The sequence below is a fragment of the Sapajus apella genome, unplaced genomic scaffold (genome assembly GCF_009761245.1).
Source record: "Sapajus apella isolate SASKATOON/1434 unplaced genomic scaffold, GSC_monkey_1.0 scaffold55, whole genome shotgun sequence".
NCBI classification, from domain to species: domain Eukaryota; kingdom Metazoa; phylum Chordata; class Mammalia; order Primates; family Cebidae; genus Sapajus; species Sapajus apella.
In genome coordinates, this window is record NW_022436995.1 from 1,448,354 (window position 1) to 1,465,052 (window position 16,699).

The 16,699-nt window shown below is 36.3% G+C and overlaps 1 protein-coding gene across 4 annotated transcripts in view; it reads left to right on the top strand.

The window, feature by feature from the left end:
* Positions 1-16,699, top strand: part of PRPF39 (pre-mRNA processing factor 39) — a 31,762-nt gene that overhangs the window by 10,306 nt on the left and 4,757 nt on the right. Inside the window, exons 2-12 of one of the 4 annotated variants that reach the window (XM_032244510.1) lie at positions 61-413; positions 967-1,092; positions 1,296-1,364; positions 1,468-1,630; positions 1,759-1,877; positions 7,373-7,540; positions 13,320-13,485; positions 14,276-14,383; positions 15,476-15,640; positions 15,954-16,080; positions 16,426-16,694. In XM_032244510.1, coding sequence (XP_032100401.1) covers positions 1,544-1,630; positions 1,759-1,877; positions 7,373-7,540; positions 13,320-13,485; positions 14,276-14,383; positions 15,476-15,640; positions 15,954-16,080; positions 16,426-16,694 — 1,209 coding nt within the window. In that variant the 5' untranslated portion in view covers positions 61-413; positions 967-1,092; positions 1,296-1,364; positions 1,468-1,543. Of the gene's footprint in view, positions 1-60; positions 414-966; positions 1,631-1,758; positions 1,878-7,372; positions 7,541-13,319; positions 13,486-14,275; positions 14,384-15,475; positions 15,641-15,953; positions 16,081-16,425; positions 16,695-16,699 lie in introns of all 4 variants that reach the window. The other 3 variants (XM_032244509.1, XM_032244508.1, XM_032244507.1) reach the window with 3 other exon arrangements.

A 16,699-nucleotide genomic window follows, 5' to 3' on the forward strand; every position in this document is an offset into this window, starting at 1 on the left:
GTTGAGGCCAAATAATTTTATTGACATTTGAAAGATATTTCTCTCTTTGTGTTTCCACAGATTATTAACTGAAGACAAAATAAGTAGCTATGCAAAATTCTCACATGGATGAATACAGAAATTCTAGTAATGGCAGCACAGGCAACAGTTCAGAGGTAGTGGTAGAACATCCTGCTGATTTCAGTACTGAGATTATGAATGTTACAGAAATGGAACAGTCACCCGATGACTCTCCCAATGTGAATGCAGCTACAGAAGAAAGTGAAATGGCAAGTGCTGTGGACCTTCCAGTGACGCTGACAGAAACAGAAGCAAATTTCCCTCCAGAATATGAAAAATTTTGGAAAACCGTAGAAAATAATCCTCAGGATTTTACAGGCTGGGTGTATTTGCTTCAGTATGTAGAACAGGAGGTTAGTAACTATTTAAATGGTATCTGAAGGAACAAATAAGTCCTATTAATTTATAATGAAACAATAGTCTTTATTGTTTTATGATTAAAATCGACATAATTTTCAGATGAAGTTGAATAACATTAGGTAGATACATTTTTAGCTTTGAAAATAGCTTATAGCTTTTTTAGGTTGTGGAGAGTCAGTGGTGTCAACACTTAATGTTTTGTAATAATTGAAGTGTGTGTGTGTGGAAAATTGCTGAAATACAAAGTTGATAAAATTAGTTCCTTTTGTTTCAATTGCATTTAGAAGGAAAAGGGGGCTGCTGCCTCTGTAGGTTTTTGTGTGCATGTGTGTTTTTTTTTTTTTTTTTTCTTCCAAGTGAAGGCAAGTTTATTAAGAAAGTAAAGGAGTGAAAGAATGACTTCTCCATTGGCAGAGCAGTCTGTATATGTACTTTTTAAGCCTGCCATTTATTTATATTTTTTAGATAATAACATTTGAAAGGAATAATAAATATTTTTTTGACAGAAATTTCCACAGTATTTAAATACGGTTTTATTTTTATCAGAATCACTTGATGGCTGCCAGGAAGGCATTTGACAAATTTTTCATACACTATCCGTATTGCTATGGTTACTGGAAAAAGTATGCAGACCTTGAAAAGCGGCACGACAACATTAAACAATCAGATGAGGTGCGTACATCACTGAATAAAGTAATCTCCAATAGGTACTGTAAGCCAATTAATAACAAAACAAAGATTTTTTTTTTTTTTTTTTTTTTTTTTTTTGGCTGGCAGTACCTACCATTTATGGTCAAACAATTTTTATAGGGTATTTATTTGCATTTGTCACTCTTGTGGCATTTGTAGCTAATATTTTCTCTCTTTGTTGGCAGGTGCGTTAAACCTCTACAGTTTGTCAAGCTTTGCAGTGCAAGCCTCTGTATTACACTGCAGCTTAACAAGTAGGGCAGGGCTTTTCTCTCACTTACATTTATTTCTCATTTTCCAAACAATATAGTTGGTTTGCTAGTCACATTTGCTACGTCTTATTGCATTTTTGGTCAGACGCTGTCATTGATGCTCTAATGGGTCTGTGCCCTATGGTCTGTAACCCAAAGCCTGCCCACACAACCCGGTCAGAATGCAGGGACTGCTGCGCTTTGAAGATCAAGACTCTGCACGTGGGGATCAGAACATTGCCATGTTCTATCCAACCTCCACCCAAATGGTAATGGTAGATTATTTAAACAAAATTCCAGTAATTAGTATTTCTAAGGTTCACCGGATAACACAGTGTTGCCTCTCTGTTAAGAAATAAATAAATATTTGAAGTACAGTTTGCTGTTTTCTTCTTAGGTTTATCGGCGGGGGCTTCAGGCAATACCTCTTAGTGTTGACCTCTGGATACATTATATAAACTTCTTAAAAGAAACATTGGACCCTGGTGATCCTGAGACACACAATACAATAAGAGGGTATGTGGAACATTGATACTCAAATGTATTTTCAGATGCAAATAATTATTCTGATGTTGATAATAGAGCTCATGATAAGCTAAGCTGGAAGTTTTTTCCATTGTTAAAAAATAATACATGTAATAAACTTATGCTTTATGATTTGAAAATGCAGATAATAAAGCCCTCCTACCTTCCATACCCCTTTCCTTATGTCCCCAATTCCACTCCTCATGGTTAATATCTTGGCGTGTGTTCTTTCAGATGTAGGTATATGTACATATTTGTATGTGTATTTTCATATTGCTGTTTGACTTTTTTTTATTTAACAATGTTTGGGAATCCCTTCCTGCTATATTTTTAACCATTGCAAAAAGTATTTTATAATGCCAAAATACTATACTTTATTTCACCAAATCCTTATTTATAGGAGATAATCAGTGCTACAGTGAACATCGCTGTACAAGTCAATATTTTTGTAGAATGTACTAGAAATGGAGCTTCTGTCAAAGGGAACACACAGCTAAGTTTTATCAAATGTTCCTTCAAAACGGTATCAGTTCTTAACTCCCACAGTGTATGAAAATAATTTTCCCACAGCTGTGCCACATTTTTTTTTTTTGTTTTACCTCCAGTAGCATCTCTGTTTTAGTTTGTGTATATCTTGATTACTCATCTTGGTTTACCATCTTCTTATAAGCCATTTTTTAATTGCCTGTTGATAGCATTTGCTCATTTTTCTTTTATATGATCTTTTTCTTATTGATTACAGTAATTTGTTAATGTATTTGTTTTTGGTTTTCAAAAAAGCATGTGCATACAGTTTAAGAAGTTAGCTAATGTTAAACTGTAACAAAAAGTGACCCCTCCACCTCCCTTCAAGTATTTTAGCTCTTCTGGCATTTTCCACCATGTGTATAACCGTAGATGTATATTGCTTTCTTTCTCTCTCTCTATTAGTTGTAGACGTCCTGTATCTGTTATGGTAAATGAGAATTTTAACCCGCTTACACTCTGTTTTTCCATTCCTTATCTTTCCATTGTAGCTACAGGATAGGTTTCAATAATCAGCTTCAGTATTTTTTTTAATCATTCTAAACCCATAAATAAGGATGAGCACAATGGCTTACACCTGTAATCCCAGCACTTTGGGAGGCTGAGGTGGGAGGATTGCTTGAGCCTAGGAGGTTGAGGCTGCAGTGAGCTGTGATTACACCATTGCACTCCAACCTGGGTGATAGCGTGATACCTTGTCTCAAAAACAAACAAACATTAGCTGGGCATGGTGGTGTGTGTCTGTAGTCCCTGCTACTCGAGGCAAGAGAATTGTTTGAACCCAGGAGGTGGAGGTTGTGGTAAGCCAAGATTGTGCCACTGCACTCGAGCCTGGGTGACAGAGCGACACCCTGTCTCAAAAAAGAGATTAAAAACCTATAAATATTTTTCATTATACTGCCCTTTCATTTTATAACCTTTTGGTTTTTTGTGGTTACTCCTCCCCTGCCCATCTGTCTAATTTTCTTTGAACATTTAAGGTTTTTTTCATACCTCCAACCAGCTTTGTAAAAGGCTTTAAATATAGCTTTCTATACAATCAGACCTGTTAAAAAATATTTTTAAGTACCATTTTTTTCTCTCCTTTGAGTTGTGTCTCCTAGAAACCTTTCTACTATAATCTGGACTGGTCTTCTAGTCTGCTGTACTAGAGTTGTCTTGGGATTTTCTTATCATCATGGTTCTAGGAGTTACCTTTACCTCACTCCTGGGTGAGTTTATAAATAAATCTGACTCTTTCTTTGTTTCATGTGCAGCTTTTAGAAAAGTGTGTCCTATAACTTCTTGTTAAAGGATGCTTGGATGAAAAAATAATTTTAAGGTTTGGTAAGGTATAGAATTTGGAGCTGAAAATTATTTTCTCTTTAGAACTTTGAAGGCATTCTTTATGTCTTTATAGCTTCTGCTGTTGCTTTTGAGAAGTCCAGTACAATTCTTCTAGAATAGATTCTATAACATGTTTTCCTGTGGAAGCTTTTAGAATCTCCTCTTTGGGTTTGAGGTAAATGCAGTTTTATAATGATGAGCTTTGATGTGGATTTTCTTTTTAAGGTACTTATCTTGATTATTGGTGGGTCTTTTTGATCTTAGGTTCTGATGTCCTTCTATTCTTAGAAATACTCTTATTATGGTTATTCTTATTTTGACAATTTCTTTGCCTTGATTTTCTCTGGTGTTTTTAATAGTTGGCTATAGGACCTCCTCTTAATTATTCTTTTCTTCTTCCTATTTTTCATCTCTTAGACCTTGTCTAGCTTTTTGAGGTACTTCTTGACCCTTGTATTGGATTTTAAACATCTTCCATCAGATTCTTAATATCCAAGAATCTTTCTTGTTCTCTAAATGTTCCTTTTTTAATACTCTCCAATTCTTGTTTCATGGCTGCATATATTTTCATTGTTTCTTTGACGATACTAAAGACAGTTGAGGTTTTCTTCTGTTAGCACTGTTTCCTGTGAAATTTTTCTGTTTACTCATTTTTATCTCTGAGATACCTGATCTCTGGATTTCTGTTCCTATTGCAGATTAGTAATTTTCTTAGATGAACTTAGCTGAAAGACCCAGGAGATTTTATGCTTATTAAGAAACATCAAGCAGGCTGGGGGCATGTTGACTCAGGCTTGTAATCCCAGCACTTAGAGAGGCCGAGGGAGGCAGATCACCTGAGGTCAGGAGTTTAAGACCAGCCTGGCCAATATGGTGAAACCCTGTCTCTACTTAAAATACAAAACAGCTGGGTATGGTCACAGGAGTCTGTAATCTCAGCTACTCAGGAGACTGAGGCAGGAGAATTGCTTGAACCTGGAAGTCAGAGGTTACAGTTAGCTGAGATCGTGATACTGCACTCCAGCCTGGGTGACAGAGTGAGACTCCGTCTAAAATTAAAAAAAAAAAAAAAAAAAAAAGCTATATGGAAGCACTGTGTGTTTTGTATGGGGCATTGCCAGTTGGCCTGTAGGGTTTCACAGTAGCATAATCATGTGGCCACTCTGGTTTTTGCTGGTAGACTCCCAGTGATAGTAACCTTATATCTTATTCCTGAGCCAAGCAGTTTCTTTAGAAAAAGATACTTTGATTTCCCTGGGGAAGGGAAACCTAGCTTCTGAAATCCCCACAGCTGGGCAGGAAAGTTGAAGATTTCTCACCATTCATTAAGCAGACCTTCTAAACGTTCTGTCTTTATTTCATTACCTCCTTCTTCCCCTTTCCTCCGTACTTTTTTCAGTGTCTGGTTAATTTTATGAATCCTTTGGGCTTCTGTAGGGACAGTAACATCTATTTTATTCTTTTGAAAACCTTACAGTAAATACACACATGCATACATGCACAGACACACATATATGCTCTTCTTTCATTTCTACATTAAACATATTCATTTATTGCTATGTTAAACATATTTCCTCCAGTATTGGTATGTCTTTAACTTTGTATATGGTGTCTTTTATCATATGCAGTTTTATTTTTCCTTAATGTGCTGCTGTTTGAATTCTTACTGGTTTCTGAGTTTTGTGCCTATTTACCAAAAAATTTATAAATCCTGTATTTTGTTCTAACTTTTTTACAGTTTTTTGCTTGTTCATTTATCTGATTTTAATTTCTGTCTTGAGATAGACGTTAGGCTTTCATTTTTTCCGCTGTTGAATTAAAATATATTCCATATTATACACTAAATACTCAAATACATTGATCTCTTTTTGTTTTCTTTGCCTCTGTACTACTGATCCATTTTTCTGTTAACCTGGCCAGTGCCAAACGTGTAATTACTATAGCTTCCTAGTTTCTTATATTATCTTTCAGGAAAATCCCTGCTGCATTGTCCTTTTACAAAGACATTTTGCATTTTTGTATACTAGATGAACAGTAGAATTTGATTTTTCTTGTTCCACTCAAAATTTTTTAGAGCTTTATTTAAATTGTGGTTTAACTTAGTATATTTTTATACTTTAAAAAAAATCTCTTGATTTTAAGGTACTTATCTTGAAAGTATGTATCTAAAAGCTTTATTCCATTGGAGTATTAACCCAGTGATTAAAATTGCTTACAGAACTCTCTTGACATGACTAGGTATTTTAAAGTACTTTGTAACAAACCTTTTTTTTTTTTCTTGGAGACTCAGTATTGCTCTTGTCATCCAGGCTGGAGTGCAGTGGTGTGGTTTTAGCTCACTGCAGCCCCACCTCCCAGATTCAAGTGATTCTTGTGCCTCAGACTCTGGAGTAGCTGGGATTACAGACATGTACCACAACACCCGGCTAATTTTTGTATTTTTAGTAGAGATGGGGTTTCGCCATGTTGGCAAGGCTGGTCTCAAACTCCCGGCCTCATGTGCTGGGATTACGGATACGATTCATTGTGCCTAGCCTGTGATAAACTTTAATGATAGAATTTTAGAATTGAGAGGTCTTTTGAGAGGTTTAAAATGTGTAGTTATTATCTTACAAGACAGCTGGATTCCTTGATGGAGAGTTATTTTTGCTTGAAAATATATATATATTTTTTGAGATGGGGTCTCTGTCGTCAGTCTGGAGTGCAATCATGCGATCTTGGCTCACTGCAACCTCTGCCTCCCAGGTTCGAGTGATTCTCCCGCCTCAGCCTCCCAAGTAGTTGGTATTACAGGCATCTGCCATCATGCCCAGCTAATTTTTGTAGAGACAGGGTTTCACCATGTTGGTCAGGCTGATCTTGAACTCCTGACCCCAGGTGATCCGCCCACCTTGGCCTCCCAAAGTGCTGGAATTACAGGCATGAGCCACCATTTCTGGTGAAAATATTCTTAAATTGAGGTGAAATCTGCCTCTCTTGAACTTCCTACTTGTTTTAGTTTTGTCTTCTGTTACAAATCTATACAACAGACATTTCAGATTTAACACATTCTTAAATGTCTACTCCTAACTATTTGCAATGTGTACATTTTGTATTTAATTTTATATAAAATAAAATTACATAAAAAGTACGTTTATCTATTACCTTTGTTTTTTTTTTTTGAAACGGAGTTTCGCTCTTGTTACCCAGGCTGGAGTGCAATGGCGCGATCTCGGCTCACCGCAACCTCCGCCTCCTGGGTTCAGGCATTCTCCTGCCTCAGCCTCCTGAGTAGCTGGGATTACAGGCACGCACCACCATGCCCAGCTAATTTTTTGTATTTTTAGTAGAGATGCGGTTTCACCATGTTGACCAGGATGGTCTCGATCTCTTGACCTCGTGATCCACCCACCTCGGCCTCCCAAAGTGCTGGGATTACAGGCTTGAGCCATCGTGCCCAGCCTATTACCTTTGTTTTCTCATTCTCCTTAAGCAGCTGTTGTATGCTTTCCATTATTCTGTCTACCTTTTAATCCCAACTTGCATAGGAAGCAGTTGAATATAATTTTTGAAGTTAGCATATCTTCTAAATTTAGAAATATTTTAAAAGTGATTTTATCTTGGAAAGGTAACTTAAGAGTAATTTAATTTTTCAGAACTTTTGAGCATGCTGTTCTAGCTGCAGGAACAGATTTCCGTTCTGACAGACTGTGGGAAATGTATATAAACTGGGAAAATGAGCAGGGAAACCTGAGAGAAGTTACAGCTATATATGATCGTATTCTTGGTATCCCAACACAGCTGTATAGTCATCATTTTCAGAGGTAGGTGGGAAATTCTGATTATTGAAACGTCTTTGATTACTCAAATAATTAGTTGGTGGTATTGAGAATTACAATTCTCTTGAAATGTTATGTAAGCTTTTATTTGGTGGAAAGATGAATAAATTTTGTTGCTAATTATAACCTGCATACTTGCTTTTGACATTTTTTCATATACCGAATGAAGTGTTTAGAAAATTTACTGTTTTTAGATAGAACTTTCTCCTTATACATTTTAATAGATAAAGAAACACAGGAATTCTGTCTTATCTAAGGTATTTCAGAGTAGTGAAGGAATAATTAAATAGGACCTAAGTTTATTTATTTATGGCATTAGATTGACACAGTGCCTGGCACATGATAAATGTTTAATTTTTTAAACTTAATGATTTGCTAAATATACGTTCTTGGGATAGCTGTAACACCTTATATCCAAAACAGTGAAGGATGCATCTTATATGGTAAATAGTATCTATTTTCAAACAATCAGGTATCATTCCATTTTAATTTTCCACCCTGATTTTTCTGTTACGATTGGTATCCTTGTATTGATTACTGTTAAAACAACTAATTCTGTGTGTAATAATTGTTGTGTTCTGTTTTCTGCTTTATGCAGAATATCCCATCAGTAAGGATCCAGAAAGTCTTTCTGAACAAGTTTGAGGACTGTCTTTGCTTTTTTTAAAAATTGGCATGTTTTCTATTTTTGTTACATTTTTTATGAATAATATCGTATAAACCTAGGTACTTTTTAAGTGAGTTATTTTCTAAATTTTTCTTTACTACCAAAAGTAGAAGACTTTGATGAAGCATTTGTAAAGTACTAATGATCAATTTGCTAGAGGTAGAAGTTATACAGAGTTAGGTTAGAAACAGAAAGCGTGTCGATAGGAATATACTCTCTGTTTTTGATGAAATAGAGGAAGCAGGCAGGTTTCTAAGGTATAACGACCTAGGAAGACATTTGCTGAAAGACATTAACACAAGCAAGAATTGGCATATGGAAATGCTTGGTAAATAGTTACTGAACACATAAATACAAAAGTATTTAAATTACCTGATGGACCAAAGAGGGTCTTTTCATAGACTAGTTCTTCTGTGATTTAAAGTATAGGAAAAATCTGTGACTTCAAGAACTTTACTGATGATGAAAAAAAATATGTGTAGGAAACACACATAGCCTTTTCTTTATCACAGACACTGTGCTGAGTGCTTTGTAACTCACTTTATAATTCTCCCAATAACCCACTGAGACAAGTACTGTTGTTTCCATTTAATGAAAGTGGAGACACAGAGAGATTAGCATATTTATCTAAGGCCACAGAGTTTCTAAGTGATTGGAAGCTTTTTGGAACCTAGACAGTGTGGACCCCAAGTTTTTGATAGGTTCTCCTACAAGTCTTCTTTATTTCTAAATGAATAGCCTGCTAGGCTTTTATTTATTTTGCTTTAAGTCGTCAGTTACCCTAGGCTTTTAAAAATGCATATATACTTACAATAGATATTAGTGGGATTATATTACACATACTGTAATCTGCTATTTTTCACTTACTGCATTTAGAACCACTTTCCTTATCTGTAGCAAACTCACAAGTAGTCTTTATGCAATTCTTACAGTTTATATAAGCTAAATAATTCAAATGACTAACTGCTTTGAGAACCACTGAATTTTATTTATTTTTTTTTTTTCCCCTAACACATGCCTCTTTCTTAAAGTCATTTATTTAGCATTTGCTATGTACCTGTTGATAGGCTGTTTAAGTTGTAGGAATGAAGTCCCAAAGCTGTGTATAAATGGTGTTGCCTGTGAGTTGGTCAGAAGGGTAGAGGAGGAGGTGTAAGTTAAAAAATATATTCTAAGTGCTATACAATAATAATGGAAATAATTTTATTGTGCTGTGCATTAGGCTTGTGTATTGGATATACCGTGCAAATTGTCTCTGAGATAGCCTAATTTTAAATCTTCTTTAGCAAGAGGACTTTGTGATCTGGTCTAATATCCAAGTCCAATCCCTGGTAGTTCCTGAGCTCTAGACACACCTAAGTTATAACATTTCCCAGATGGCTCTGTTGTTTTATATCTATATGACTGTTAATACCTTTTCCTCTTTCCACTTGTCTGGTAAACTCATATTCCTTGAGACCACACAGTTTTGTGTCTTCTCTGAAATTTTCTCTGGTTCACCTACATTGAGATATCTAGTCTGTCATTTGTGCCACCACTTTACCTATCTATTTACATTTATATTAGCACTAGTAACACTACTTTGAATTTATATCTCCAGTATCCTCAACATGCCTGTCAGTTTCTGAGGCTTAATTCTTTGTATGTCTAATATCTAGGAATAGAGCTCAATATGTATTAGACACTCAGCCAGTCTTTACTGAAAAAAATGTTAGCTTTATAATACAAAAGACTGCTAAAAATTACTGCTTAATATTATGCACGTTTTGTCACTGTTTTAAAGAAGTTTCTGCATGATGTACCAATCAAGTCATTTTAAATTTATGTACTATATGTAGTTATTTTTAAATTTTACCTTATTTTGTTTTTAATATGTTGACAAATTTGTTTTAATATTAATCTGTAATTAAATCTGTTTTTTCTTGCTACATATTTGAGAGTTACTTTCTCATTTTTAATTTTTTAACATAATGTAATTTATGTTAATTTATTTCCTCCTGGTGCTGAAATGGGCCATTAGCCTCTGTATCCATTGACTTTGGAAAATTTAGATTAGATCCCAATGTTATTTACATTTTTTCTTTTGAGATGGAGTTTCGCTCTTGTTGTTCAGGCTGGAGTGCAGTGGCTTTATCTTGGCTCACTGCAACCTCTGCCTCCCAGGTTCAAGCGATTCTCCTGCCTCAATCTCCCAAATAGCTGGGATTACAGGTGCCACCACACCCAGCTCATTTTTTGTATTTTTAGTAGAGATGGGGTTTCACCATGTTGGACAGGCTGGTCTTGAACTCCTGACCTCAGGTGATCCACTCACCTTGGCCTTCCAGAGTGTGCTTGGATTACAGGTGTGAGCCACCACATCCGGCTTTTCTTTTTCTTTCTTTTTCTTTTTTCTTTTTTTTCTTTTTTTGAGATGGAATCTGACTTTGTTGCCCAGGCTGGATTACAATGGTGCAAACTCCACCTCCCAGGTTCAAGTGATTCTCCTGCCTCAGACTCCCAAGTAGCTGGGAATTACAGGTGCCTGCCACAACACCTGACTAATTTTTGTATTTTTAGTAGAGACGGGATTTCACTGTGTTGGCCAGGCTGGTCTTGAACTCCTGACATCAGGTGATCCGCCCACCTCAGCCTCCCAAGGTGCTAGGATTACAGGTGTGAGCCACTGTGCCTGGCCTTACATATATTTTTGAAAGTCTTAATTTAAGAAACTTGGAAAAAAATCTATAAGGTTGGAACATATGGGACATGGGCAGCCAGTCTAATAATTAGGTTGAAGAGATAGGCCTGGGTCAGAATATGAAAGACTGCCCAACGAACTATCAAGAGAGGGATGAACAGTTTACTGTTTGTTTGTTTGCATACTTTCTTCTGTGTGTTTGTGTGTGCGCGCGCGCGTGCATGCATGCAATGGAGAGATCTTGGCTCACTGCAGTCTCCGCCTTCCCAGGTTCAAGCAACTCTGCCTTGGCCTCCCAAGTAGCTGGGATTACAGGCAAGCACTACCACACCCAACTAATTTTTTGTATTTTTAGTGGAGACGCTGTTTCACCATGTTGACCAGGCTGGTCTTGAACTCCTGACCTCAGGTGGTCTGCCCACTTCAGCCTCCTAAAGTGCTGGGATTACAGGCGTAAGCCACCATGCCTGGCCTTTTCTTGTTGTTGTTGTTGTTGTTGTTTTTTGAGACAGAGTCTCTCTATCATCTAGGCTGGAGTGCAGTGGCTGGATCTCAGCTCACTGCAACCTCCACCTCCCAGGTTCAAGTGATTCTCCTGCCTCAGCCCCTTGAGTAGGTGGGATGACAGGTGCATGCCACCATGCCTGGCTAATTTTTGTATTTTTAGTAGAGATGGAGTTTCACCATGTTGGCCAAGCTGGTCCCAAACTCCTGACCTCAGGTGATCTGCCCGGCTCAGCCTCCCAAAGTGCTGGGATTACAGGCGTGAGCTACCGTGCCTGGCCTGTTTGCTTACTTTTTAGTAACATTTCTGATAGTAGTATTGAGGTGGGAATGGGAGTTGTGAGAGTAGAGGCTGTGAGGCTATTTTAGGTTTATCCAGCTTAAAAGTGAGGAGACGATGAAGATATATTTCAAAGGTACAGTCAGTAGGGCCTGGTATCTAATGTAATGTAAATGTAAAGCTAGGTGGAAGAGATTGAGAAATTTAGTGGTTGACAGTATCATTAGTCAATATTAGAAATACTAAGGGTATTCATTTTCAGATGAAGATGACACACTTACTTTAAGACATTTCATATTTGAGGTTCCAAAGGTATGTTCATATTGTGATGTTGTACTTTAGCTCCTCAACCTGGTTTTTTTGATCAAAGTTTGTGTGTATACAAATTATTGCATGTTTTTATAAAAAAGCGAAATGATATTTTCTTCAAAAATCTCTTTATAGATTAGCTTTAAACTAATCTGTATTTCTTTGTGCAGAGTATTGGCAGTTGGATATGCTAATCTCGATTAGGAGAAAGGTTTGGACTTGTGTTATAGTTTTGAGAGTCATCATGGTATAGGTATTTCAAGCTGTATTAATGGGATTGGCCAGAAGTATGTCTTAATAAAAGTAGTTCAGAACCAATCGCAGAGTGGAATTCGTGGGAATACTAGCATTTAGGGCAGGTAAGAAGGGGAATAGGACAAAGAGCAGCAGTCAGAGGCTTGGAGGACCATACTACAAAAGAAGTGTTCATTTGGCCGGGCGCGGTGGCTCAAGCCTGTAATCCCAGCACTTTGGGAGGCCGAGGCGGGTGGATCACGAGGTCAAGAGATCGAGACCATCCTGGTCAACATGGTGAAACCCCGTCTCTACTAAAAATACAAAAAATTAGCTGGGCATGGTGGTGCGTGCCTGTAATCCCAGCTACTCAGGAGGCTGAGACAGGAGAATTGCCTGAACCCAGGAGGCGGAGGTTGCGGTGAGCCAAGATCGCGCTATTGCACCCCAGCCTGGGTAACATGAGTGAAACTCCGTCTCAAAAAAAGAAGAAGTGTTCATTTAATTTTATATATGAGGTAATTGATAATCTTAATTGGGCAGTTTCATTGGGTTTTTGTGAACCCACATGTAGATTGAGGAGTATCTGGGAGGTGGGAAAGAACTGGCAATATTTGTTGATTATTTACAAGTGATCGTTTAGAATTTAAATATGGATTATAATATTTAATTTTACTGTAACTTTTGTGCCTTTGTAGTAAAATAGATTCTATGAGACATAAAGAATAGGTATTGTCATCCCATTTTACAGTTGAGGAAACTAAGATTTAGAGAAAGTAAAATCTTCCTTTAAGTCAGATAACTAGTAACAGACAGAACTGAGGTTTTACTTTATGCTCATCCATGCCTTCTCCATTCCACTGCAAAGGAAGGAAGAAATGGAAGATGTCTATGGACTTGTTTCATCATATGGTAGTGTTTTATCATATGGTAGCGTTTCACTATAGAAAAGAAGGAGAAAGGTTATGATATTTTGCTTTCTTTCTTTAAATAAAATCCTTTGAAAAAGTAGTGTATAGTAGGAATCTCAATATGAGATCTAAAATTATTATTCAAATATAGAGTATGTATTTTTATTATCTTCCTTTAGATTTAAAGAACATGTACAGAATAACTTGCCTAGAGATCTTTTAACTGGTGAACAGTTTATTCAGTTTCGAAGGGAATTAGCTTCTGTAAATGGACATAGTGGTGATGATGGTCCTCCTGGTGATGATCTACCATCAGGAATTGAAGACATAACTGATCCTGCAAAGGTAACCAGTCTTATTCTAAAGTTCTTCATTGGCCAGGTGTGGTTATTCACACCTGTAATCCCAGCACTTTGGGAGGCCAAGTTAACACCTGAGGTCAGGAGTTCAAGACCAGTCTAGGCAACATGGTGAAACCCATCTATACTAAACATGCAAAAATCAGCCAGGTATGGTGGCACATGACTGTAGTCTCAGCTTCTTGAGAGGCTGAGGTGGGAAGATTGCTTGAACCTGGGAGGTGGAGGTTGCAGTGAGCTGAGATGGCACCACTGCAGCCTGGGCCACAGAGCAAGACTCCATCTCGCCAAAAAAAAAAAGGTCTTTAGTGTAGAAGAAACTGGACCTGTTTATCCCTTAACTCCTTGAGTGGCACAGTGATCACTTATATAGCTGGCCATTTACCCAGTGATTTGTAGCTTGTTTGAAGTTGATTTCTGATTAAGGCAAATGGGGATTTAGTAGCTGGTATGTATGGATTTAAGATAGAGAATCTATTTTACTACAAGACACCCCAAAAAAAACTTAGTTTAGAAGGAATATTTTGCCTAGGTTATGAATCTACCAGCCCAATTTACGAAAAACAGAAAAAAAAAATGTATGAAAGTGGTTAATTAGGAAGTTGTGTGATATATTTTAGTGTTGTTAATTGTATTTTGCACATAATTGCCAACAGTTAAAAATCTACCACTATCCTAAGACTAAAATATCTGTGAATACTTAAATGTAAGCAGTGATATGGAAAATTTTCAGTATATAGCTTATAAGATTTATTTTTTCCCTTTTTCTTCCCAAGCTAATTACAGAAATAGAAAACATGAGACATAGAATCATTGAGATTCATCAAGAAATGTTTAATTATAATGAGCATGAAGTTAGTAAAAGGTGGACATTTGAAGAAGGTGTAAGTGTTTTTGTTTTTTTCATAGTCTTTAAAATATAAAGATAGGAATAATTTATTTTTTTCAATTTTGATAGTAATATCTCTATTATAACTTTATTTTTGCATATTTAAGCCGTAACTTTAAGATACTTGTCTCATTTATTGTAATCATTCTCAGTTTTTCCATTTTCCCTGATCAGTTTTAGAATGTTTGATTTGAGATTTACTTGAATTGCAAGATACATGCTTAATTTGAACAATTTTACTCTAATTGTTCAGTTTTTAAAAGTCAGCTTCTTGGAGTCATACTTTACATAGAGTACAATTGACCCATTTTAGGTATATAGTAAAATGAGGTAATTTCCCACAATTTTAATTCTTTGCTTTTTTTTTTCCTGATTACTTTACTGAGATATAATTCAAATGCCATATAATTCATCCATTTAAAGTATACAGTTCAGTAGTTCTTAGTATATTCACAGGTATGTACAACCATCACCACAGTCAATTTTAGAACATGATCACCACCTCAAAAAATAATCCCTTAACTTTTAGCTGTCACTACCCCTACCTTAGCAGCGATCCTCTACCGTCAATGCTAAGGTACCACTATTTGCTTTTTGTTACTGTAGATTTCCCTATAATGGCCTTTCATATGAATGGAATCTTAGAATATGCAATCATTTCACAGATGTATATATATTGTAGTCATCACAGCAATCAAAATACAGAACTCTTTCAGCACCACAAAAGGTGCTTGGCCCCTTTCCAGCCAGTGTTCCCCTCCCCACTCCTAGCCCTAGGCAGCCATTGATCTGTTTTCTGTCACTATGGTTGTTCAATTTTAAAATATTCAACAAAGTGTAAAATGTTCTCTACATTAAAAAGCATGTAATTGGCAAAATGGCAGAATAAATAGAAAATGTATCATTTGTTTGTAAAGCTTAAGGAATTTAAGGGATTTTAATTTTAAAAGCTTTTTTAAATTATAAGATATGATTAAAAATGTTTAATTATCAACTAATATTTAAAATAATTTGTATTAACACTGTACTCGTGCATATTTTGGTGATACTGGTTTACTTTCATTGTCATGTTACAATTTCATTACAGATTAAAAGACCTTACTTTCATGTGAAACCTTTGGAAAAGGCACAACTGAAAAACTGGAAAGAATACTTAGAATTTGAAATTGAAAATGGGACACATGAACGAGTTGTGGTTCTCTTTGAAAGATGTGTCATATCATGTGCCCTTTATGAGGAGTTTTGGATTAAGGTAAGAAAATGATGTGCTCTTAAACTTGAATATATTATAAACATTGATCTAGTGACTAACCTTTTTTGTACTTCTGTTGAATGTTGTTCATATAACTATATCTGTTGCATTAGGAGATGGTCTGCTTGCAACCAGATTTGACTGCTGCATATGCCAACCTCGTTGCCTCTCTTCGTCCTTCCTTACAGAAACTAGTCTAGTGGTTCAATAAAGGTGCTGAATGGGTTTAAAAATAGAATTTTATCGTTCTGTCACAAATTTAATGGCTTGTTCAACTGTAAATTATTCAGTATTTCCTCTTTTCTGTATGTAGTATGCCAAGTACATGGAAAACCATAGCATTGAAGGAGTGAGGCATGTCTTCAGCAGAGCTTGTACTATACATCTCCCAAAGAAACCCATGGTGCATATGCTTTGGGCAGCTTTTGAGGAACAGCAGGGTAAGAGTAGAGAAATTCAGTTGATATTTTTGAGATTTCTAAGTTATTTCAGGATACAGTGAGGAATTGGGTGGTAAGGGATGGTGTAAAGTAGAGTGTGGCAAACTTTTTCTCTCAAAGGCCAGATAGTAGATATTTTAGGCTTTGTAAGCCATGTGTTCTTTTAGACTTTGTAAGCCATTGTTGCCTCTGCCTCAGAGCAGCCATAGACAGTATGTAAATATGCATGGTTGTTTCCCATTAGTTGCTGAATTTAGCCCATGGGTGATTGTTTGCCAGTATCTGGTATAAACATTATTTTAGAAGTTTAAGCAGAAGCATGAACATGTTAATTACTGTTTCTAGGTAATATTAATGAAGCCAGGAATATCTTGAGAACATTTGAAGAATGTGTTTTAGGATTGGCAATGGTTCGTTTACGAAGAGTAAGTTTAGAACGACGGCATGGAAATCTGGAAGAAGCTGAACATTTGCTTCAGGATGCCATTAAGAATGCCAAATCAAATAATGAATCTTCATTTTATGCTGTCAAACTAGCCCGGCATTTATTCAAAATACAGAAAAACCTTCCAAAATCAAGAAAGGTACTTTTGGAAGCAATTGAAAGAGACAAAGTACG